The sequence below is a fragment of the Pristis pectinata genome, chromosome 15 (assembly GCF_009764475.1).
Source record: "Pristis pectinata isolate sPriPec2 chromosome 15, sPriPec2.1.pri, whole genome shotgun sequence".
Lineage (NCBI taxonomy): Eukaryota > Metazoa > Chordata > Chondrichthyes > Rhinopristiformes > Pristidae > Pristis > Pristis pectinata.
In genome coordinates this window covers 18642342-18669515 of record NC_067419.1, presented here as the reverse complement: position 1 = coordinate 18669515, position 27174 = coordinate 18642342, and the positions used below count along the sequence as shown (strand labels likewise).

General features: G+C 39.0%; 1 protein-coding gene across 1 annotated transcript in view; it reads right to left on the bottom strand.

Moving 5' to 3' along the window:
• Positions 1-27174, bottom strand: part of LOC127578210 (ELKS/Rab6-interacting/CAST family member 1-like) — a 593610-nt gene that overhangs the window by 12565 nt on the left and 553871 nt on the right. Inside the window, exon 18 of the mRNA XM_052029938.1 lies at positions 13806-13997. Coding sequence (XP_051885898.1) covers positions 13806-13997 — 192 coding nt within the window. The remainder of the gene's footprint in view (positions 1-13805; positions 13998-27174) is intronic.

The window sequence follows — 27174 nt, the reverse complement described above, 5'->3', positions numbered from 1 at the left end:
AAAAATGTTTAATGTATTTCTGTGTAGGAAGCTTATTGATGAACATTATATTAAACTGAGCAAGCTGGTAAGGATAATAAATTGGATAAAAGATAGAAAACATGGTGTGATAAATTAGGAACGTGTTGAGTGGAGAATTGTCAATGGTAACGTTCACACATTGGTCAGTATTTAGGGTTTCTTCTCGTCAAATATAGGGTGGAGTTCATACATCTTAAAAAGAATGGGTGGACACATTCCTAAATCATAAAAAATCTTTGTTTCAATTGATATTTATTTCTATTTTCTTGTTGCCTATGTTAGCAACTATCATTTCCACCCCCACCAAAAAAAAATTCAGCTTCCTCTCTCAAGGAAAGAGATTTAGAATTTACAATCTGGGAATGTTTATCTTGCCGTCCTAGGTAAATTAACTGAAGGGAAGTTGACTGCATTAAAGGAGTATGTTTACTGATTTTCATGCAGATTAGAACTATGTACACATATGCCATGCTAATTTCTTCTTCAGGTCTTGATATTGGCACAATCAGGGAGGGGAAATATATGTGTTGGTTCCAACATCACCAGACTGATGGTGAAGTTGTTAAGGTAGCGATGCCAAAAATATATTGCTGAATGGATGATTTCAGTGATCAGCTGTGCGCTTGCTGCTTACAACAGTCGACAAACATGATTATCACAGCACTGCCCCCCTTGCATATTTGCTTCCACAGGTACTGGGACCATCTCCCAGTAATTTCCAAGAATAGCCCTTTTAATATGGCTGAGTTATGAAGGAAACAGAAGGATCAAAACAATGCTGAACATTCAAGGCAGAAAAACCTTCTGAGCCCCTCCTTGCATGTAAAGGTGATGCCATGATTTTTAGACCATTTTTTTTAGACCATTCAGAATCATAGAACCATTGTAGCACAGGAGGAGGCCAACACCCCATCAATTCCATGCTGGTTGCTTGTAGTACGATCTGTTCAGTCCCATTTACCACCCCCATTCACTCCACATAGCTGGTAAATTGCTTTCCCTCCTGTATCTATTTAGTTCCTTTCAGAAAGATCTAATTGATTGTTTCCACCAACTTTACAAACAGTCAGCTTGGATCATAACAATTCTGTGTAAAAAAAATTCCTCACACTCTCCATGACTGCTCATCTGTGTTCTCTGATCTTTGAAATACTCACTGTCTAAATAAAAAGTATTACCTCATGTCACATTTGGTTCCTTTTCCAATTATCTTAACATCTGATTCTGGACCACCCAACAATTTCTCACTAATTACTTTGTCCATATCCTTCATTATTTTAACATTTTTCTAATACCTCTATTACATCTCACCTCAACTGTCTCCACTCCAAGGAGAACAGTCCTAGCTTCTTTCCCTAGGACTGTTCTCTGGTCAATTCTTTTCTTCACCTACAGTTTGATTATCCTTCTCAAATTTCAGTAAGCGATATTCATGTTATGGATAAACCAGATTCCAGAGAAGTTCATCATAACTTTGTCGATGACTGCTTAGGTATTTTATGCCAGATGCTATTTTATCCTCTTTCTCTGTTCTGTCACCTTCACATACTTATGTGCATGCACACCCAGATTCCTCCTTTCCTGCAGCCCCTTTAGAAACGAACTCTTAATCGTTTCTTTTTGTTCTTTCCACACAAATCTGCTTTCCTGTGTTAAATTTGATATGCTCTATGTGTGCCCATTAAAGCAGTCTATCGCTGAGCTCATGCCAAGATATGTGTCATCTGCAAAATGTCTCTTGTGCACCCCAGTCCGAGTCATTAATATATTTCAGGAACAGTGCTAGTGCCTGCACTGGTCCCTGGGAACATCGCCATCAAATTTCCTTCCTCACCTCTTGAAAGTTTAACCCTACTGGAAGTATTTGGCAGCAAGGAATGAGGTCCTGTAGTTCTGCAACAGAGGCAAGGCTGGGATTCAAAATCCCACGGAGAAGGGGGCAGGGAGTAGGAGAGTTGTCCTGTGCAGTCCAGTGAAAGGGGAACCTTGAGTTTGTGTAGTGAGGCACAGTATATGGAGTTTGACTTATTTATAGATTTCTAAGTCTGGAGGAACTAATTCCTACATTTCCAATTCATCATTGTAACTACTTAGAATTAAGTCCTGGAGGAATATATGTTTTGTAAGACAAATGGATAGATAAATAAATGTATATTCCATTCTGGAGTGCTGTCTCTCTGAAATAGTAATTAAAGCAACCATACAAATAAAATCTTACTAAAACAATATTATGATAAAATACTAATTAAGGACTGCAAAACACAATCAAATTTACATCAATTGTGCCAGAGGGAACAAGGTCAGCAATCAAAAATCTTTTGCAAATAAGTAATCTTCTTTTCACTCACAAGCATAGAGAAATTAACTCAAAACATTATTTATTTGACAAATTGGGGGCAAAGAATTTTCAATAAAAATCAGACAACAAAATGTTATATATTATCAGATAATACACATAAAACCCCTTAAACAGTTGGTGGCATTTTCCACTCAACAGCTAATAATTAGCATTTCATTCACTTATAACAGCTGTATAAACAATTCTCACATCATGATTAACTGTAGACAATGGGACACTGTTTCTCTCAACCTGACACTTCATGCAGTTAAAAAATGAAGTTAATATTTGTCATTTAAAAGTTCAGCTGAAAACCTACTCAAATTTATAATCTCATCAAATAGCACCAAAGACAAACAAAATGCTGTTCTCCACAAGAGCATGACTTTTCCTTGGTAAAATAAATGATCAAAATATTTATAAATGAACATTAGTGCGGGAACAATTGTGTAAATGACTGTCATATCTGGTCTGTTTCCTCTCACACAGTGAGCTTGCTGGCCTCAAAGATTTTCAACAAAAATTCAACTGAATAAAGGTTTTGAAAGTTTCTTTAGCTTGAATAACATTATTCGACAGATAGCATAAGAGCTGAAGTGAAAAAAAATCGTATTGTTCTGATTAAATGCTGCCAGAGCATCCTGGGAAATTCTACCATAAGAATAAAATATTGTGGATCCTGAAAATTTGAAGCAAAATCAGCAAATGCTGGAAAACTCAGCAGGCCAGGCAGCATCTGTGGACGATAGAGTGAGGTTTCAAGATGCAACGAAATTTGGTGGGGGTGGGGAGGAGAGGAGATGGGAAGGATCTCTGGTAGGGAAGAGAGAGATTAAATTACAGGGGAATGACTGCACAAGAAAAAAAAATGGTGGTAATGGGATAAGTAAAGGAACAGAAGGTCTGTTTGGAGGAGATGTAAATTAGAGGAAGAAGAATAATTAACCAAATTACCAAAATTAAAAATGTGAATGCTGTAAATCTGAAATATAAAAGGCTGGAAGTGTTGATTATCTGAGGTTGATAAACTGAATGTTGAGGCCAGAAGGCTGCAATAAATATAGTCAGAAGATGACGTACTGTTCCTTGAGCTTATGTTAAGCTTCATGAAGCAATATAGGAGTCAAGGAGAGTGAAGGAGCAGAACAGAAATTAACATCTCAAGCAAATGAAAGATTAGGATCATGCTAAATGGAGGTGTTTTGCCAAATTGTGAACCATTCATTGCAGAGGAGATCAAATCATGAGCAGCAAATACAGCATATTAAATTGAAAGGACAAGTAAATCATAGTTTGACCTGAAAGATTGGAATCCCAGAGAGTAGGAAAGAAGGAGGTAAAATGGCAGGTGTTGCATCTCCAATGGTTGCAACATTCAGGTACTGGCTGATAATGAAAAGTATTATTCCTGCCACACATAAGACTGGCAATGACAATCTCCAAACTTGCTCTTCACATTCAATGGCATTTGCATCATCAAGACATGACCATCAATGTCCTGGGGTCACCATTGACCAGAAACTTAATTGCACTAGTCACATAAATACTATGGCTGGAGAGCAGGTCAAAGGGTTTGTGTTTTGTGACACTTCAAATCCTTTTCACTGGCTCCAAGGCACAAGTCAGGAACATGATGGAATACCTGCCACTTGCCTGGATGAGTTCAACTCCAACAATACTCAAGAAACTTGACACTATCCAGGATAAATGGCACCCTATTCACCACCAGCAGACTGTGGCTGGAAAGTGTACCATTTTCTGAATACACTGCAGTTACTTGCCAAGATTACTCCAGTGGCACCTTTCAAATCTACGATCTCTACCAGCATGAAACTCAAGAGCAGCAGGTGCTTAAGAACACCATGATTTTCAGATTCCCCTCCAAGTAGCACAACATCCTGCCTTTGTAATTTATCACTTTTCCTTCAATTTTGCTGGATCTAACTTCTGGAATTTCCAGCCCAAAAACTTTGTGGGAGAATCGTCATGAGAATAACTGCAGTGGTTTGAGAAAGCAGCTCACTGCCACTTTCTTAAAGCCAGTCAGAAACAGACAATTAGCAGCATGGCTCATATACTGCAAATGCATTGAAAAATTCTACTTTTCCTTCTCTAGATCTACTGATCTTCCAAAATTAGATTTTAGCTGCAAGTATGAATGGTTTCCACTGGACTTCTGAAACTGTGCCAGTCATCCAAATCCAAGTGTTCAAATTATGAATTTTTCTCATCCCAATCTTGATATAAATTCTCGAGCAAGTACCCATTGTTTTCCACTGTTTGGACAATTTCTTGAACATTCTTAAGATTCACCCAAATCTCCACAGCTTTGAACTTCAAGAATAGTTTTTTATTTGGAATTACATTCAATTGGATGACTAGGTACAAGACGTCATCTGGTCTTTCATTGTTTATTTGAGTGGTCTATTTCAGGATGAAAGGTCAAGCTATGTTTCCCTTTCTGAATTCACATTGGAAATGAAAATACCTCCATTCTGCAGCAACATTAGATTGTTGCAAGAACGAACCGATGTGTATGCAACATTTATTCTGAAAGTACCTGCCAATGTAAATTTCTAAATCTAAAAAAAAATCTCATTAACTACTGTACTAGAGTGTATTTTAAGCTCTGAAAACTGGTTAGGGTGATGATTTCTCAGGGGATGACAGCCAGACTTGTCCATGCACCTTGGGTGGTTCAACTGCACAGAGACTGATGCCGGTGAGTTGAGGCACAGTGGGATGAGGCAGCGTGGAGGAAGTGGAAAAGAGGGGTACTAGAGGAAAGCAACCATAATAGGGAATTGGTGTGGTACTTCTGCAGCTGTAGATAACATTTCAGGGTGAAATGCTGCCTCCATGTGCCAAAGTGAAGTTTGTCGCTGAGCAGCTTTGAACCATTTTGAGCAGAAAAATATATGAACACAAGAAAGACAATCAGAAGCAGGCCATTCAGCCCTTTGTGTCTGCCCTGCTATTCAAAATCATAGCTGATCTTTTATCTCAGTCCCACTTTCCTACACCAATCCCATATCCCTTGATGCCCTTAATGTGTAAAAATCCATTATTTCTGTTTTGAATATACTCTCGGCTTAGATTCCACTGCTCCCTTGAGTATAGAATTCCAAAAATTCACTGCCCACTGGTTAAGAAATGTCTCCTCTTCAGTCTTGAATAGCCAACCCCTTATTTTGAGGCTGTGACCTCCACCTCCACACATCCTAGCCAGATGAAACATCATCCCCACATCTGCTGTGTATGATCCATAAGAATATGTGTATTTGTATGCATGGTAAAGGTGTACAGTTGTAGTCCAAAATCAGTAGTAATGGCATAGATAGAAAAAGGAGTGAGATCGTGCAGAAAGATTTGAGGGAACTAGGGACAAAGGAAACCCATATGCACATGTCAAAGCTTGTCATTGCCAGATTATCCCCAGTGCCATACATAGTGACTACAGAAACAGGAGGCCAGTGCAGCTGACCGCATGGCTATAGAGATGATGTAGGAAGAAGTGCTTTAGATGACTAGAGCACTGAGACATCTTTGGGGGATGTGAGACATTTAAAAGCCAAATGGATTGCAAAACTCAATAGAATGATGAGGATTTCTGCTTGGGCTCTTGGGAAGATTTCAAACTAGCCTGGCAAGGGAAAGTAAAACACATTGTACATTTAGAAGGTAGCAATACAAGACTAGAAATGACAGACAGAGAAATGGAAAACAAGTTTGGAAGGCAGAAGGAACAAACACCATAAAATAAACAACAAAGGAGTTTGGCAATGTTTACTGGAGTATACATGAATGCAAGGAATGTTGTGAATAAGGTAATGAGGTGATGGCACAGATACACGTTGGGAAATTTGATACTATAGCTATTACTGAAACATGGCTTAAAGGACAGGAATTGCAAGTCATCATTACAAGTACAGGGTTTTCAGTTGCGATAGGGGAAATTAAGAAAAAGGTTGGGGGATTGTGTAGTTAAAAGCATTGTTTAAAAGAACCATTACAGCTGTGAGGGGAGATCACATGATAGAAGAATCCCACAGGGTGAACTGAATCAAGTATAAATCAGGTATCACAATCTAGGATCATATTTTTAGACCCCACAAGTGGGCAAATATAGACATTTCTTATAAGTACATAATCTATCATAATATTAACTGGTATGGAATCAGTTTAAAAGGTTTGAATGGCAATGAATTCTGGAAATGCATTCAAGGGAACTGTTTTAGCCAGTGCAGTATGTAATATGCCCAACAAGAGAAGGGGAAGTTCTGGACAAGTTATAGAGGATGAAGCTGAGCAGTGGAAGAGGTAACTGTGGGACAGCACTTTGGTGATGGTAATTATATTTGGTTATATTTAGCATGGTCACAGAAAGGTCCAAAGATAGATCGGGGTAAAGTTCTGAATTGGGGGAAGGGAAGCTTTACTAGGCTAAGACATAATTTAGCTAAAGTAAATTGGAAACAGCTGCTTGAAGGTAAATTAATGGCAGAGCACTTGTAGGCATTCAAGAAGGTGATAGTGAGGGTTCAGAGCAAATAGATTCTCTAAAAGTAAAAGGATGGGACTGTCAAATCTAGAACCCCTGAATGTCAAAGTGCATATAGGGACAGACAGTGCAAGAGAAGCTTATACCAGATACCAAGATCTAAATATACTACAGACTTGAAGTGTATAGAGTGCAGAGGTCACAGTAAGAAGGAACCCGGAAAAAGCAACAAGGAGGCATGAAAACGTACTGACAAGTGAAAATAAAGGAATTTTTTTCCCAAAAGTACACGAAAAGCGGGAACATGATTAGGGAAAGACTAGGGCCTCTTAGAAACTGAAATGTAATCTGCGTGGTCAGGTGGAAGACTTGAGGCACAGTGCTTCGTGAGTAGCTGCATCCATCTTTACAAAGTATGAAGGAAGAAAGGAAATAGTGGAAGGTCTTACTATAAGGGAAGAATGAGTTGGATATTTTCACTGGAGCTGAAAATAATAAGGTGACCTTAATGAAAGATACAAGACTCTGAAGAGATTTAACAGGATGCGCGCTGGAGAATCTAGAGATAGGGGACAGTCTCAGGATAAATGAATGAACATGTAGGACTGTAATGAGGAATTTCTTTACTTAGTAGCTTCAGAACTGTTGGAATTCTCGACCCATACAGCAGTGGATGCTCACTCATGCAATATATCCAGAGATTTCTGGAACCTAGAAGAATCAAGGAATACAGAAATCAGGTAGGAGAGTAGAGTTGAGGAAGATTAACCTTGAATTTGCTAAACAGCAGTTAAGCTCGAGTAGCCATGTGGCCTACACCTATTCTTAAGATTTTATAAACTGATTATGATGTACAGAATTATACTGAAATTGTATAGAACACATCATCCCACAATTAGCGCACTGCGTACATTTACTGTTCACCACACTACAGGAAGGATGCCCTTGCAGAAGAGAGTACAAACGAGATTTACGAGGATGTTGAAAGAGTATCCTAACTATAAGAAAAGTGTGGATAGGCTGAAGTTGTTTTCACTGGAACAGAGTTGGCCGAGGGCAGAGTGAATTGATGAATATAAAAATAAGAGGGGTTCAGAAAGGATCTATATACCACAACAGAGAAAACAGCATCCAGAGAACAGAGGTTCATGGTGATTAGTAGAAAGTAAAGGGAAGTTCTCTCATAGGCTGTTAGGGGTCTGAAAGTAATTGCCTGAATGGGTGGTAGAGGATATGGATTTAATGGGAAATGCCGTAACCTACAAGATTTGAAATTGGAATTGTGCTGGATAGTTTTTATCTCAGTCAGTAGGGATCTGGTGGGCTGAGCTGTCTCATTTTGGTTTTGTAAAATTCTACTTATCTATAATTTGAAATATGACTTAAGGCTAATGGGTCTGTTCTTGCCTATGTATTTCCGTCATTCTTTTTAAAGATAGGAATCCCATAAGCCTGTTTCTAATCTGCTATTGTCTACTGTCTTCCATGAAATGATTTCATTGCCTCAACTTTATTGTCTAGTTTTTCATTGTACTATGGAATACCAACCAATTCTATGAATGTATTTATTTATTTTGAGATCTTTTAACTCAACTATGTCTACCAATCTCATTTATAAGTTCTGCTACTCGGTGTGGCTGTAATAACTTGTTGAAAAAAATTAAAATTTCATTACAAAATGATAAATTGTGGCTAAGAAACTGTGTGGTCTATCTTAAAAATGTCTTCTGTTTATTTAAGAAATCTATGAACATCTTAGAATGATATTCCTTTGGATCCTACTCAAAACTTGCTCTCAAAATGAAAGATAACAATTTGTCTTTTTGGCATTTTATTACAGACTATCTTTCCAGAAGGCCACAGTTTATATTTCTTGGAACAAATTGACTTCTCTAAGGAACTGCTTTTAAAATAAACAAATAAACAGATGCATGCAGGCAAGGACACACACGCAGCTAAACTTAGACCAGCAGAAACTCAGAACGTATTACATTTATGAAGATTGCACATATTTTATAAACCAACCTTTGGTTAAGACATTTCTGCATTAATGGGAAGTCTGACTATAAATTTATTTCTCATTTCTGGTATCCACTGTTATTCTGATTTCCAAACGATGCAGGGAAGTAATGTCTGTTGATTACAAATTTGCTGTGAAGTTTGTAAATGTGTGGCTCACTATGAAAGAATGATCAAATAGAAACAGTCTCAGGGAATACAACAAAATTTTAAAAATGTTCTTCCATAAAAGAATGAACATCCCATAAAACTGATTTATTATTTTCTTTGGATTATAAACACTTGATACTTTTGATTTTTTTTATCATTATCTGCACATCAGTTTAAATTTAGAATTCCAAATATATAAAAATGAATACTTCTCACTTGGCACCAATGGACAAATAAATAACAGCTGAATTGTTTAATTACAGAAAATTATTTTCTTTGACTGATAGATGACTGTTTCAATATTTTTTTTAAAATGTGAAACCTTTTCTTATAAATCTAGGACATTTACAAGGGCCAAGTGCCCTGTAAAAATGTTAGTGGATGGTCGCTTCCTGTTAAACTTAACCTTCTGCAGCCAAATAGCTTCTCCTTCTGTGCACTTGTATTAATGATTCCCATGTGTTCCATGCCAGGCAGCTGACAATGTCAATTACCTATTACTCTGGAGGTTTTACATCTTACTTAACCCTCTGCACTTGCATTGATATGGGTAAGCATATACATCTGTCTCCGTCAGAACTTTACAGATAATCTCTTTGGGTTTTATTTATATTTCTGCCCATTACTCTCTCACAGTTTTTCTCAGACCATCTTCCCTTTATTTCCCCCTGGAATTAAAAAGATAAGATATTCTGTGAACCCCTTGCAGATCTCACAACAGTGCATTGTGAATGGTCACCAGAAACAATAAGTGAAACAAATCTAACATGATATTATTCTCATTCCTACCCCTCACCCATCCAAACTGTAAAATCTTGCGTCCGAGGTGTATAGCATTTGAATGGCCCAAACAACTACACACATTGATTGAACGGACAAAGACTCAAACTCATCATCTTTTGCTGCACGCATTCCACTGCTCAGACGCCTCATATTGATTACGTGAGATTTTACTTTATTTCTCAAGACATGGGTGAAACTAGCAAGGCAGCATTCAATGCTCATCCTTTGTTCCTGAAGAGGTAGTGGGTCCTCTTAAGTAATATTGCCCTGGTGTTGATGACTCCTGAAAATGCTCAGATGTAGGAAGTTTCAGGATTTTGACCCAGTTTGGTGAAAGGCACCAAAAATAAAGTCCTATGTTTCAGACAGCAGCTGCTGATGAGATGTACAGTTACTATTAAAATAGCAAATGTAGCATAATTATTTTCTGATTTAAAAAAATACATTTGAGAAAATATCAAACACTCAAATCATTTCATTTTCTCTCTGTGGAATTAGAATCCTCATTTCTGTGTAATTGCCTAAACGAAGAATGCTGTTCACACAAATGGTAGTTCCATGGATGGTGGAAGACTGATTTGCTGTCAATGGTGATTTCCCATTCGCAGTTGGAACGATCAATGATTCTCATGGGACAGAATAAACTAAAAGTCAACCAGCTGAAGATCATTTCCTGCACCACACAGTGGATGGGCTCGAGCAGAGGTGAAACCGAGAAGCAACTTGTCCTTCTAGCCAGGGATTTTTTCCAGCAATACTGGGGAAATTTTATTAAAGATAAAAGGCTGGCAAGATATCTTTTTGATATTTAAGAATCATTGGAATACTTATCGCATAACAGAACATTCACTGACACAAAAACTGGTGTGAATCCACAGTCTGAAGGTAAATGGGCCATTGAAGCACATACAAAGATTTTAGGTACAATGTCTCATTCTACTAGAGTCACAGTTTCTTCAAAATTCATTTAATGCCAATTAAGTTACAACTGGAATATGCTGGAGTCACAATACTAACAAACACAATTTTACTTCTCAGTTGTCGGTATGATGCTTAGTACTATTTGTTGGTCTGGTGTATGATTAATACACAGTCAGTAGTGGTCTTAGTTTATAATGTCACAGGAGCCAAGGGAATATTAAATTGCACCATTAATTATACTGCACCATAATCTGCCAGTGATACAGGAGATGCTACTGAAAATACATCTGCACATTCTGACATTTTGTTGTTGCCCTCAAATTGACACAGGTTTGGAAACACATTCACAAGATAAATGAGTATGACTTCAAGCACTGGTCCGTGTATCACTGAGTATTTTTTATCCCTGGAAAGTCCCAGTGCAAGGGATGACACTTAAGATTTATAACCAAAACCTTGTGCAGAGTCGCAGCTATTAAAAATGGATTCCGATAGGATGCCGGTTGACGTCACTTCATCAGAATTTTTACCAACTGGATTTGTCTTCTTTCACAAATGGAAATTTCCATTGACAGCAGACATTTCACGAAGCTGTGTTAACCTCTTGTGCTGAAAACTAATTTCTTATTTGTTAATGTTTGCTGTGCTGTGTGCAATACTTTCAACCTTGTGATAGATCATGTGAAGAATACGTGGGTTGGCTTCATTATTGGAACATTTAAAGGCCAGTGGTGCCATTTACTATTCTGTGAAGGACATCCACAAGTAGCTTAAAGACCAATACACGTTTTCAATCGTGGTTCCAGTGAGTTTTGGTGAAGGTTACACATCTGAAATATCATAATATTTCTTTGGTGTTTCTAGATTATAACTATTTTGCTGTGCATTTCCAACATCTGTTTACACTAAGTAAATTACGATGCTACAGGGAGCACACAACAATAACAGTTCTTGACCACAAAACCACTGTTATAGAGGATATATACTGTATATATAACCTTTTATGTTGTTTTTTCTTCAATATTTTGTCTACAATATAAAATAACTATTAGCTCCTCTCCCATCACAATGCTCCACAAGTTCCCAAGGGCTCCACAGAAGAATTTAGGAAACTGCACCAGAGGGTGTCTGGTAACAATTCAATTTGGCTCTTTCCCTAAGAAGTGCTTGACTTCTCCCAAATGCCACTACTGATACCACGTGAGGAATTTCAAGTGCCACTATTTCCTCTTATTTCCTTGTTTTAAATTCAATTTATGTAAATAAACTGCAGCCACAATGTCTTTATTAACTCGGGTATCATTCCAAAACATTGGGAGAGGTGGGAACCTGAAATTTTGCAATAGAGTGCAAATCAAATGTATGCTATTATTGATCCTATTATTGAGTGGGTAGGAGCTAGTTTTACACATCTGGGTCCTGAGTTCAACATAGTCTAGACTGATGAAATAAAAGTTTACTCTGTAAATTATGTTAGTTCTACAATGTAGTTTGGTCAATTCCCTAGTTCGAGTGTGTATGGGGTTATAGCACAGAATTGCCTCTAGTTTTCTTAATTTGGCAACTTAATTGAGGCCACAGGATGACTGATTTGGAAAATGGTTAAAAATCTTATACTGGTATTAGTGTAGATTCAGGGACTTTAAGATTTGGCTTAAAGCAGGGTGTTGGGGCAAGGCAGAGAGAGCTTTATTCTTCTTTTAGCTGTGTAATACTGGACCTGAGACTGTTGGCATTGGTTGCCTGAAACTGTAAGAGTTCCAGTTGCATCAGTAATGACTCTCACTTCGGTGAACGTAAACTATTGCACCACAGTCAATTTTGATTTCATTATAAATAAGACACTTTCATTTTAAACCCTTTCTGATTTGCTGAACAATGCAGAATTTAGGATGTACTAAGAGGTCCCTTATACTTAACTAAACATTAAATAAAAAATGTATGACATATGCACTACTTGTGTTAAACTCCTCTCACAATTATAAAAAATACAAAACCTCACTGTTTATGTACTAAATTCTATATTCTCAAATTTGTCTGATTGTCTTAATAAATAATTCTGCAGAACACCAAAACATCAAAAGTGAAGACATCTTGCAAATTGCTGGATAATGACAACTCAAAATAACAACACCTTATTAACAGATACTTTGTTGGGTATGTTAAGAAAGATTAAAATTTGTTTGCAAATATAATGAAGTCTTTTATTGCCATAGTAAAACTTTCAGCTTTGTAGAAATAAAGCAGAAAGTTCTCTCTTTGGCACCATTTCAAATGTCTGCACAAAGTAATACTTCTTCCTGCTCTGAATTTATTGAGTTGAATTAAAATAGTTGAGTTTTTGTAAGTACTCTCCTGGATTATGCCTTCTTCCTTTAACTTATATACATCAGCAAAGAACAGCAAAGTCAAGAAATCCTCTTTTCAATAAATGGAACTCCATTATTAGTGATCACATTTCATTTTGTCATGCCACGATTCCATTCACCTTTCTATGACAACTGCCAATTAGTTCCAATGAAATGAAGATTGTTTCCAGTTTTCTTTCAGGATCTCTGATGCAAAGCACCACAGTGCTCTCAGGCAACCAACAATATACCTGAACACCCCAACTTGATTCACACCTTTTATTCCCCATCTCTCTTTCCCCTCCCATAAAGGCTCTTACCAAGCCTCAGAAACTGAAAAGATATCTTGATAACTGTTGTGATATTGCAACACTGAACGCACTGACACACCTTTGATACAAGGAAAAAACACACTAGGGCTTTTTATTGTTCATTGGATCCTTTGCAATATGAATAATGCAGTTATAACCTTGGAATGATACATGTCGCTCCAATAAACCCTTTATGCAACAGAAATAAATTAGCATTATACTGTGAACTTATGGGCTTATTAATTCAAAAGGTATCTGAATCATTAGCCTATTTTGACAGCTGTGGGAACATAGCTGACAACATATCAGGGAGTAGGTGTACAACAGGAATGTGGCAAACTTCAATGAGCTGTCTGCAGTACAGAAGAAAGAAAATCATGTTTGACCAATTACTATCCATACTTTTCACTTACCTGCTCTGAGCTCATTTTCTGCAGTGCTTCCTCCCACATTGCCCTGTTGTTATCAATACCACCATATGCTGGGGGTGGTGTCAATCCTTGAAGAATTTGTGAGTCGCGGTCCTGACACAGAGCCATGAGGTGTCCTATGTACAGCTTCAGTTTACTGCGATTCTGGTTCAGTTCTAATAGTGACTGGACGATCTGTTGGAGGAAAACACAGGGGACAATCTATTAAAATCAGGCTATGTTGTCATTGCTAATATGGCCATTACCACTAGAACAAGCAAAGCCTGTAAGCCACTGCCACCACAAGGTTGATCACCAAGATAAGCACTGGAGCTGGAGGGAGATAATCTGCAATGCAGCCAGAGAAAGAGAAATAAAAATGAACACAAAATAATGAGTTACTGACACACAAACAAATAAGGAAGAATCTGAAACACATGACAACAGTAACAGTGCCTCCCAACAAACAAGGGCAATAAAATCAAGACAGCATGATAAGAAAATCACTCTCATTTTAAAATAATGTAAGTGCAATGATTTGAAGTAGATGGATCTCTTTTCTGTGCTCTTTGACTTCTGACGTCAATGTCCAAGTTTTATTTCTGATCAATTGCAATCTTGAGATATAAATTTTATATTCTCACCACCATCAAGACCAACCTGTTCTGCGTTAAACAAGAAAAAGGTTCAAGACTTTATATCACACCTTTCAGGACCTCAAGATGTTCCAAAGCATTTCACAGCTCACTAAGTACTTCAGAAGTATAATCACTGCTCTTTTACAAGCAAAAGCAGTTGCATTTTCCACATGGCAACATGATAATTGAAGGCATACAGTTTTACTGTAGTGGTAGAAGGATAAGTATTGGCTGAGGCAACAGGAGAACTTTTCTACTCTTCTTATAAGTGCCATCGGTTACAGTCGAATGTGTCATCTGAAAGATATTTTCTTACTGCCATTATATCATGTGCTTTGATTTCTGGCCGGGACTTGACTTTCAGACAATGAAATATAGATATTACCATTGAATTAGGGCTGACACTTAGAATTGGGAAAAAATAAAGTAAGTGCTGATGCTGGAAATAAATAGAGATAAACTGACAGAAATACTCAGAAGGTTCAACAGCATCCATGGAGAATGTAACAAATATAACAGTTTCAGATCAAAGGTAATCCTTCATTTGAAGGTTGACTGTTTCTCTCCCCACAGATGCTGCCAGACAAGTTGAGTATTTCCAGCATTTTCTGTTTTTATTACTTAAAATTGGGATAATGCAGTCTTAAACTGCAGAATACAGTCAGGGGTTATTTTAAGATTTTGCAATGCAGTGATTAGTCCACATCTGGAAAAGGTCACTAGGCTAGTAAAAGGACATATGTATATTGGAATAGATTTTGAAAGAATAATAACAAAAATGATGCCAAATACAATAGGGATGAGCTATGGGTAAAGATTAGAGGATCAAGTTCTAAAGTTCAGAGAAAAGTTTAAAGAGAAAATTCATTCAGGTGTATAAATATAAATGAATAAGAAAACTTAGACTGTCACTTCAATGTCAGGCTTGTACAATCAAAAGCATATATTTAGATCAGTGAAAGTGAATTAAACCAGACATTAGAAAGATTTCTTAAACTCAAAAGTGATAAATGTTTTGAATAATCTGGCAATGTGGAGGAAAATGAAAGCATTCAAAAAGCAGCTGAATGTCTGACTGAAGGAATTAGGTTATGTTATGGATGAACCTAATTGGCTGAATGTCGTTGAAGGTTCGTAAATTGACAGCGAGATGTCTTCAAGCATAGGGTAAACATATTCAACTGGTTTGATGCTGTACCTTCTGTTTTACCATGATTTAATTGGCTTTCATTGAAAATGTCACCACAGATAGGATGGTAGCAACAGAGGCCAATTTACGCAGTAAGATATGATATGGGTAATTATTGGATCTTTCTTTGCAAGATTTAACGAAGGACTAATAAAGCATTGTTAAATCTAAATCAATGGCACACTCAATGTCCAGGGCAATACTTTGGAGTTAATTAAGTGTTCATAAAAAGAATGAATTGTATGCACTCTACTGGCATAGTGACAGTTACGAAGCTGAGCTGAATTGCTCCATTTCAGACAATATGGTGTTGAGAACAGTAATTGCCAACGAGCCTGCAAAATTAGTAATTAGGGCTTGGTCACTCAATAACACAACACAAAACCACTTCCAGTAGTGTAGGGTAGAGGACTGAGAGAACAGAGGGAGTAAGGGGTGAAAATACATAGAGAAGGTGAAGTTCATTGAGTGGCTGATTAGCTAGGTATTACTCAATGATCAGCTTCAAGTGGGCAAAGGGATGCACATACTAAGCAGCATCTCATACCCAAGTTGATAAGATTTCCAAATGGCAAGTAGAAGGGCTCAGCATGTAGGCATTGATGGGCAATCTAGCGTAGAAGAAGAATTTATGTCCTCGTGCCTGTGCCCGGTCAGTGAAAGAGCTACCCATTAATTCCAGTTCACATGCCCTTTTTAATTGAACTCTGGTGGAATTAAGAAAATGCAATCTCTGTGGCTACATTACTGGAACAGTAATCCAGAGCCAGAGACACAAGTTCAGATCTGACCACCCCATTTGGGGAATTTAAATTCAATTAATCACCTTTCTCTAGAAAAAATTTCAGTGTGGAACCAGTGGGCTGTGGTAAAAAACCACCTGGTGTACTTATAAACCTTCAGGGAAGGTGACCTATCCTCATCTGATATGGCCTATATTTAGCCAGATTAACAGCAATGTGATTGACACAAATTACTCTCTTAACTGTACTCTATTGTACTAAACAACAATGACAAATATAAGAATAATTAAATTGGACCGTGGTAGTCACTGGATTAGGATACAAAAGAGAAACACAGGCCAACCTGGTTGAGTGATGCTGCAACAATGCTCTCTCGCTCAATGTCAGTAAAACTAAAGAACTGATGCCAGTCTACATTAGTGGATTGGTGGTGGAGAGGGTCAACAGCTTTAAATTCATGGGCGTTAACATATCAGATAACCTGTCCTGGGCCCAGCACATAGATGCAATCACAAGGAAGGTGCACCAGCATAGTCACTTTCTTAGGTTAAGGAGGTTCAGCATGTCATTGAACACTCACAAACTTCTACAGATGTACTGTTGAAAATATCCTGACTGGTTGCATCGTGGTCTGGCACGGCAATTCGAATGCTCAGAAATGTAAGAAGCTGCAGAGAGTAGTGGACTCAGCCCAATACATCACTGGCACAAACCTCCTCATCATTGGAAGTATCTATATGAGGCACTACCTCAAGGCGGCAACATCTATCATCAGAGATCCCCACTCTCTAGGCCATACTATGTTCTCACAGCTACCATCAGGCAGGAGTTACAAAAGACTGAAGTCCTTCACCACCAGGTTCAAGAACAGCTACTTGAACAGTTCTTGAACCAACTTGCACAACCCTAATCACTACCTCAGCACAGCAACACCGTGACCACTTTGCACTACAATGGACTTTGTTTTCTCTTGTTCTAATAGTGTTTTTCTTGTGAATGTTGTGTATCTGATGCTATGTGCCTGTGACGCTGCTGCAAGTAAGTTTACCATTGCACCTGTGCATACATGCAGGTACTTGTGCATATTAGAATCAACTCGACTTTGAAATAACCTCCATATGAGAGATGCACAACTTTTTCTGTGGGGTGGGCCAGATTGAAATCCAAACTTTTTACAATGGCCAATCAAAAGAAATATGTTTTATTTTAATTGTATACAACCAGATACTGAAATTTTTGGTCATGCTTAAAAGCATAAATACCATAACTATTATTAATCTCTCACCACTGCCTCACTGCTCTAGTTATGTCCCCCTTACTGCTTTATTCACTGCCCTCTCACCACATCATTTGCCACATTTCTAGTGCTTCTTTTCACCTTGCGAGACTGTGCTCACCAGGACCGTAGCCCACTGTTATATAGTGAAGGACACCATACTGCATGGCAATATTATACAATGACAGATATATACCCAACAATACTGTGGCTGTTTTATAGTGACAGACCCATAGCCACCATTTCAGTACACCTGGGTATAAAGCTGGATTATGGAAGGGGATCTGGACCTGGGCCCAGAAGATTGGACCAGTCTAACATTGTTCATTAGTTTCTTATCCTTGAGCATCTCATCACAGACCCAGTCAGCTTCCTGCTTTGGAGAGGGACCCAAGGTGGAAGTCAAGTGAGTCCTGGGACGTGCGGGAGAAGGGGGGGTGGAGCTCAAAGATGGTAAGTATGGGCTAGACAGATCCATTCCCATGGGTTGTTTGTGGACCACAGGCAGTACTATGCATCAGGATTCAACAATAATGTTTGGGAGTATATGTTTAAATTGGGCAAGGTGGGTGAGAGACTCCAGAGTCCATCACTAAGTGTGGTTGATAGCTCTGAGTTGGCCAAAACCTGAAGATCAGAGCAATCGGGCTGGGTTTGAATTCATGCAAGGAGTCAACCTACTTACCTCATCTTCATGAATCCCCACACTGCAGATGCATCAATTCATCATAGTAATGGAAGGAATGACCATCTACCACCTTGCCTTTGTGGAGTCAAACTCCTAACTTCATTCTGCTGGCACCTTCTATGGTGCTTTGTCCTGTCATAACCCAGCAGGCCAAAAATAGCCATTCGAGAGATGCTGTACACCATCAGCAGAAGCACTTTTCACCACAATCTATAATTTCTTGGGTTACCATCTCTCTCACATTACCAGCAAGCCAGGGACTCAACCATAGTTCAATGAGGAATGTACGTGAGCATGCCAAGAATAACACCTGCCTACTTGGCAAAGCTACAGTGTAAGACTCTTCCCTTCTTAAGCAGCCCTTCAGGATTGAAGATAACTTGCTTCCATTCTGGTTCTTGGGATCTAGAGTGACTGTTGAAGCCAATGAAAGAACTGCAGACTCATCCACAAATAGGCCAGGCGGTGGCTGATGGGATGTGTGGGTGTGTGGATAGTCTATGAGAAAGGGTATTCTTTCCACTGTTTACTCAGGCCTGCTGTGTGTTCCCAATGCAGGGCTTGCCCCAAGACTACATCCACAGTAAACAGCAGCATATTACAGACAAGAGTCAAGGGAATCTCTTCAAAAGACCTGTTTTCCCATCCATACAGAAATGTTGACTATCCCTAATCAGTGCTTGCAAGTGACTGAGGTTCACACTGAGCAAGTGACTATGGGGAGGGGAAAGGAATTGCTGGCGTTTCAGGTCAAGATCCTGCATCAGGTCAGGATGATGCAAGGTCTCGATCCAAAACGTGACTATCCCTTTGCCTCCACAGATGCTGCCTGACCTGCTGAATTCCTCCAGCAGCTTGCTTTTTGCTCCAGATTCCTTCTTCTGCATCAAAATCATCATCTCTTCCAAAGACATGGCTGCATGCCCGACCAGTATTAACAGCTTTTCAACAAAACCTTTCTCAGAGTAACATCAATCATGGGCTCTGCTGAGGGTACTGCTTCATAAGTGATGTAATTTTTCAGGTGACTGTGGGTTGGAACTAAAAATGCAGAGATTATCAAACCTTTGCAGTTCCAATCTGGTCTGTGTAGCTAACATTCATAAAATATATAGGAACCAATATATCGATAATGAAAATAACAAATGCCATCAACCACCATGATTTTTCCATTCTGCTAGCCTGCTCCAACGTCACCCCCTCTCGACATGCAGCCCTCCATTCACTTCGCACCAATTGCAACTGAGTCATCAAACCTGCAGACAAGGGCAGTGCCGTTGTAGTCTGGTGGACTGACCTCTACCTTGCAGATGCTAGACGACAGCTCTGGGATACCTCCTCTTCCCAATCCCTGAACAATGACGCCACTGAAAATCACCAGGCCATCATCTCCCGCACTGTCACAGATCTCACTACATCAAGAGATGTACCGCCACTAACCTGATAGTTCCTCAACCCTGCACTCCCCACTTCTATCTCTTACCCAAGATCCACAGACAGGACTATCCTGGTAGAGCCATTGTTTCTGCCTGCTCTTGCCCCACCAAAGCAGTCCTGATGCAGGGTTTCAACCTGAAACACTGACATTTTCCTTCCTCCCACAGATGCTGCTCGACCTGCTGAGTTCCTCCAGCACATTGTTTGTTGCTCCAAATGCCATCAATCTTGGTAATGATATCCTAAAGGCTGGTGTTAAATCTCCAAAATGAATTTTATTTTATTCCATCTTAGTTTGAAAGTAACATTGGATGAAGTGTCCAATAATATGCATGATTCAAAGGCCTCTTCATGTAACCAGCCCCTAAGGAGTTTTAAAATTAATCTGCAGTGATTTTTTTAAAAACGTTTCTTCCTTCATTTGTCAGTTGCTCCTTGATTTATTTGATGCTGTTAAATTGCCTCATCATCAGTAAACTTCAGAAACTTAACATGTGTATACAAATCTGAACTCTTCTTCTATTAGAAAACACCAGTCTGGGAACAGTCTCAAAATTAGTATTTTGTTGTAAAAAGCAGGTCAAAAAAAACCCTAAATGTTGGTGAAAAGTAGTGAAACTCTGGACTTAAGAAACTAAGTTGTAGGTTACAACTTTAGAATTTTCCTGTTAAATTATTCTCGGGCAAAAGTGAGAAAACTTGAGCTCCTGATCAGGAGGCTCACTGCTCAGAAATGAAATTTCTCTGTATTTCTGTCAAAATCAAACACTCGCCAGCTACCTTTAGCAGCTAACTAAAGTGTAAAGCCAACTTGATTCTGTCTATAAAGCATGAGAATTTCAGTTGCAGAAGCACATACCAAACGTTTTCCCTATATTTCCCAAACTATCCAGTCATGTTGTCTTCGTGTGATTTTGCCAGTTTGGTACTGATCTGTTCTGAATTAACAGGCAGCTTTAAAGTACAGTCTTGTGCCCTTGATACCTGCCCAAGCCCATTTCCTGGAGACATTTATAGTTAGTGGAAAAGACTATTTTTCCTTTATATAGGTCAGCTTTCAACCCAAAATTCCCAAAGTGAAAAGATCAGTGTTCTAAACAATGCCTCACATATCAAACCAACTCTTCTCATTTGTGCTATTGATTACACTGGCAATCACAGCTGTTGAATGGGCTCTAAGTTCAATGATCTTCCATGGGTTTACATCAAACAAAATGGAATAACACATGAGGAAACTTCATTCTAAGTAAGAAACAAATTAATCATGCAACCATACTTTGAATTTGATGGATACTTGCCTTGGACAATTGGTGAATTGGTATGACAAGCATCAGTTCACTGTCTCCAGTATTTGAAGGTGACATAGTTGCTTTCACAATGCACTATGCCCAGTAACAATGACATCCACAGAGCATACAATCACAGAAAGCCCAATTAACAACACAAAATCTCTACAACTGTCCACTCTGTTGAGCTCAAGAACCTACCACAGCCAGAATATTAGTTAAGAGATTCTATTTGCACTTACATGAATCCAGTTTTCTTATACTCTTTGGTTTAACAATTCCTTCCAAATAAATGTCCTAATATTATTATTATAGTTCCCTCTCCTCCTCCTAGCCAACAATCTACGTAAAGAACTGCATTTACACCAATGCTCATCCGGCTTCGTTTTACCTTTTAAGTTGAGAAACTCTATTTAGAAAGATTTCCCACAATTATCAAAAGTGAAAGAATGATGTGTGTTATTTAAAAATATCTTTTCTTATTCTCCAGCTCCAAAAATGTTTATTCAACCTGTGCTATAGTTCCTTTGGACTTGGCAGTCTGCAAAATTGGAACTGTGGCCTGCCAACTTTAGCCTGCTTAGCAGACAGTGATACATCTAGGAAGCTGCACAAATTCTAGGCTACAGCACAAATTCATAGATACTGGCGTCTGATGTGCTTAGAGGCATCTCTAATACAGGAAATGTTAGTCTACATGCAAGTTTAATCATGTTCTTAACATTTGCAATTTTCTATGCCTTTATTATATTACAAAGCTTACTTCAAGCACTATACGTTCAGTTTGGAGCAGAACCCAAGTCAGTGCCCGTGAGGATTTTCACAAAATATCTAAAGTGATTTGATAGGTTTGCTGTCTTTTTAAAAATCAAATTGGAAACCTTTGCTGACTAACCTTTTTTGATTCATAGCTTTCTTTTAGAAAAGGCATGATTGAAACAATTTATCCTTAATTTCTTCCCGTTCCTCATCTACATGTAGCCTCTTGGCAACATTATCTGCCTACACAGTCAGCTCCACATGTTCACTGACAACACTTAAGTTTCTCCACCCTTCCATTGCCTCTGTACTGTAAAATGACTGGGCTGACATGCAGCCTTGGATGATCTGTTACTTCCTCTCCCTGAGGAAGATCTTTACTACACACTCTGTGCCCTCACTTTAGACTCCATTCCCTTTCTTGATCTCAGACCAAACCAATTTTTTAGCAATCTTGACAACTCATTAAATACCAAGCCAAGTTTCCCCTACCCACACCTCCTTACCATTGCCAGTCTCTACCCTGCTAAAACCCTCATCCATGTTATTGTTAAATCCAGACTGAACTGCTCAGATATCCTTCTCACTGGCTGCTCATTCTTCACATACAAGAATGTTGGTGAATGCTCCCCACTCTCCTGACCCATTACACAAAAGTGCTGGTAAACATTCGATTCCTTCCTTCACCCACCCCCTAAGAAAAGTGTAGGTAAATCCTTCAAGCCTCCTCCCCTCTCCCACCACTCCCCTTCACACATTCACATAAAAGTGCTGACAAGATCCCAATCCTTTCACGTCACTGCTTAAGCTCCCTCCAAACACAGACACACAAAAACGTCCCAGGAATTCCCTGATCCATACCTTCACACAGCACAACAACCATAAGCATCTTCTTTTGTCTGAGAATGAATCCAGTCCCTGCAGTGTTTCCTCCTTGGATCCTACCAGGGGTCCTTGAAGGCACACTCAGTTCAAATGCTGCCTTTGATGTAAAGGGCAGTCACTCTCACCTCATCTTACAATTCCAGCTCTTTGGGTCACATTTGGACCAAGGCTGTGATGAAATGTGGAGCCAAGTGGTCTTGGAAAGAAACAAACTGGGCATTGGTGAGGGGGTTTTGGTTAAGTGCTTAATAGCGCTATTGACAACATTTCTCATGGTTAGATATTCAGAAGAAATACTGCTGAATATTTTGTGAATTTTCTGTTTTTATTTCATAGTATTTCTTTGCTAAATGGGTTGGTGCAGTTGAACTGATGACCAGAGCTTCCACCATCTCTATAGCCACCTGTTTCAAAACTGTGATATAGATCATCAGTTCCTTGGGATTTATCAGCTTTCACTGCTCAGCAACTTCTCTTGTACCTTTTTTAACTAAAACTTATTTCCTTCAGTTCCTCCCACTTTCTAGACCTCTGGTTTTCTAATATTTCTGGTAGTTTTTTTGCGTCTATTTCTGTGAAAACATACCTTAAGTAGTTGTTTAATTCTTCGGTCATTTCCTTATTTCCCCCTTTCCTATCTTCTGTCCGCAAGGCACCCAGAAGTGACCTTGCTAGATTTTTTCCTTCTACTCATAAGCATTTCTCACATTTCCTTCCAACTTTGAAGGAAGCTCTTTGTTCCATGGAGCTAATGCCAGCTCTCAGAGCATTCCCATCAGTCCCATTCCCTCACTTATATTCCCTATAACCAACTTTCTCACTCATGCCTAATACCCCCTGATTCTCCTACTGCCCTCCTACACCGGGGCAAATTACAGTTTGCCAATTAACCTCAAAATCAGCATGTCTTGGGGCTATGGGAGAAAACCCATGCAGTCACCGGGAGAAAACAACCCATGCAGTTACTGGGAGAAAGAGCAAACTCAACAGAAACATTACTGGAGATCAGAATTGAACTTGGGTCACTGGAACTGTACGGAAAGTTGCACTACCTGCATGCCATTGTGCTGCTGCAATTGTTCTTGCATTCCACTTTTATATTTTTTTCCAGTTTATTCTCATATTCTATTTTGCCTTTCTTTAAATCAGCTTCTTGGCCCTCCTTCGCTGAGTTCTGAAATGCTCCAAATCCTCAGGCCTACTGCTATTTCTGGCAACCTTAAAAACTTCTCCATTTGATTTAATGCTATCTTTAAATTCTCTTGTCTGCCATGATGAATCACTTATCCCTTTAGGTTTGTGTTTTAAAGGAAAGCAAGTTATGAGCTATTTCTTTAAATATGGCCATTGCCTGTTTCCCATCAAACATTTCACTGTATTTTTCCAAATAACCATAGCCAAATCTTCCTTCTTAACTTCATAGTTTCCTCTGTTAAGATTTGAGATCCTAATTTTGGATGTTATGGTTACTCTTCCCATTAGGTTCCTTTACGAGATTATCAATTAACCCTCTTTCAGTGCACAAACAAGGTCTGAAGTAACCTTCTCCTTGACTGAATTCTTGACATAACGATTTGAAAAACCATCTTGTGTAGATTTCATGCATTTGTCCTCTGTCTTACTACGGCTAATATGACTTGCCCCATCAATAGATAAAGTCCTGCATGATTACTTCATTACTCCAGTTACACACAACTCCGATTTCTTGGATCTCTTGCTAACTGTCACTAAAAGAGTACCTTCAACGATGCTTAAGCCTGTTCCAACTGACTGCCACTCAATGTAGCTGGATAAACAAGTTTTATGTAAGTACTGAATTGAAAATATTATGAATAGGGCAGTGTCTCCCTTCTCCTTTTATCCCTTAATTCCCTTACTGAATAAAAGTTAATAGCTAAAAGTGGAAAAATTCATACCATTAGTTTCGATGTAACTTTTACAGGCAGAGTATACATTTTGCAGGAATAAGGTAGATTCCATGTATTCTATTACAATCTCTATGCCAGGTCTCTGGACTTCACAGAACATGAAATATTTATTGCAAGCTCAAGATAGGGTTCTATTGTGGAGCTTTATCATTCAATGTTTTTGGACAGCATGACAATAATAACATTATTCGTTTAGATCTAAGGATTTTTGTGAGTTAGCTCTTTACAACTATTCACTAGATTGAGAAGTCAGTATAATGTATATTCCACTCAGTTACCAACCACAGATGTCAATCATTTCTGAGTTAAAAGCAGGATGTACAGCTTGAAGTATTTTCCAGGCGTTAACATTTGCTGATGACAAAACTGAGCTGAGTCTTGCTGGCAGTTTCCATCAGCTAATTAAATAGCCACAGGTCTCAGACTTAGGTGCATGTGCTGTGAAATGTGGAAGTCTGCAGTTATTGACAGATTTAAATTTAATGGCTAAATCTATCAACACAAGCGCACCTCAGGATACGTGCTTAGCCCACTGCTCTACTCTCTCTGTGACTGTGTAGCTAAGCACAGCTCAAATGCCATCTATAAATTTGCCAATAACATCACTGTTGTTGGTTGAAACTCAGATGGCGACAAGGAGGCCCACAAGAGTGAGATAGATCGGCTGGTTGAGTGGTGTCGCAACAATAACCTCACACTCAATGTCAGCAAGACCAAGGGAATTGATTGTGGACTTCAGGAAGGGGAAGTCGGGAGAACACACACCAGTTTTCATTGAGCGGTCAGTAATGGAAAGGGTGAGCAGCTTCAAGTTCCTGGGCATCAACATCTTGGAGGATCTATCCTGGGCCCAACACATTGATGCAATCATGAAGAAGGCAGGCTAGAAGCTCCACTTTGTTAGGAGTTTGAGGGGATTCGGTATGTCATCAAAGACTATAGATGTATGGTGGAGAGCATTCTGACTGGTTGCATCACAGCCTGGTATGGAGGCTCCAGTGCACAGGCTCGCAAGAGGCTGCAGAGGGTTGTAGAATCAGTCAGCTCCATCATGGGCACAACCCTCCCCACCATCGAGGACATCTTCAAGAGGCCATCCGTCACTGAGGGCCTTCACTATCCAGGACAGGCCCTCTTCTCGTTACTATCACTGGGGAAGAGGTACAGGAGCCCGAAGACTCACACTCAATGATTCAGGAACAGGTTCTTCCCCTCTGCCATCAGATTTCCAAATGGCCCTTGAAACCCATGAACACTACCTCGTTATTTCTTCTTTTTTCCACTATTTATTTTTGTAATTTATAGTCGTTCTTATACCTTTACATTGTACTGCTGCCACAAAGCAACAAATTATGTAAGTCAGTGATAATAAATCTGATTCTGATTTGCTTTGTCAACACATAACCTAGTCTTGCTGAGATTTCTCAGCATTATGCTGGGTAGTCATTACTTGGATCCTGTGCCATGTGAAGTATGCAAGACCTCATCCAAGGCCTAAACAGGGATTGTACGTCTATTGTTTAGCAGGCAATGGGGAACATTTTAAAAATTATTTGTCTTTAGTTTAACATATTTAATTATGTGTTTTTATGTTTTTAATTATTTTTTTCAAATAAACTTATAATTACTTTATTTGATTATTTCAAGTTTAATAGTTTTAAATGTCTCTGAATGTCAGTTGGTTAAAAATGATTAAAATCAGTGACAATGTTCACAGCTGGCAAAGTCCTGCTCCCAGCTTTGTTGGGGGAAAAGCAGGGGTGGGACATTTTCACTATGCTTAAGCCACCTGCTGGACCATTCTACTGGATACTGGGGCACAGAGGGTCAGAGAGAGGATCTCTGCATCTATCCCGGGTTAATTGAGGTGTGGATTGACCATTAAGCACCCATTTTAACATTAATCCTACCCTCTCAACTCCAACCACCACCCCCCCCCCCCACCCCATACCTGTGCAGATCCTACTACATCCCTACATATTAGGGGCAATTTACAGCGGCCAATAGATCTCCCATCATATACATTATTGGGACATAGGAGGTAACTGGTGCACCCTGCAATTGCGTGGATTTCCCCCAGATGCTGTGTTTTCCTTCCACATCCTGAGATTGTGCTGCTGGTTTAACTGACTACTGTAAGTTATCCATAGTGTAGGTAAATTGCAAAAGGATCAAAAGGAAGTTGATGGGCATGTGAGATGGACTAGATTACAGAAAAATAAGAGGGGGAATGGGACTAACGGGGTTGCTCAACTCGAAGCCGGCATAGACCCGATAGGCTGAATGGCCTCCGTGTCATGATATGTAAGTACATCAACCCCTTATTCCAGACATCAACCTATTGAAGCTTCTCTGCACTGTCTCCTATGCAAATACATCCTCCCATAAATATGGAAACTAAAACTGTGTACTGTATATCAGCTGTGATCTCTGTAAAGTTGCATCAAAACTTCCCGACATTTATATTTCATACTTCTTGCAATAAAGGCCAACATTCCATGGGGAAGGTCATATCTTACAAAGTTGATTGAGTGTTTTGAGGT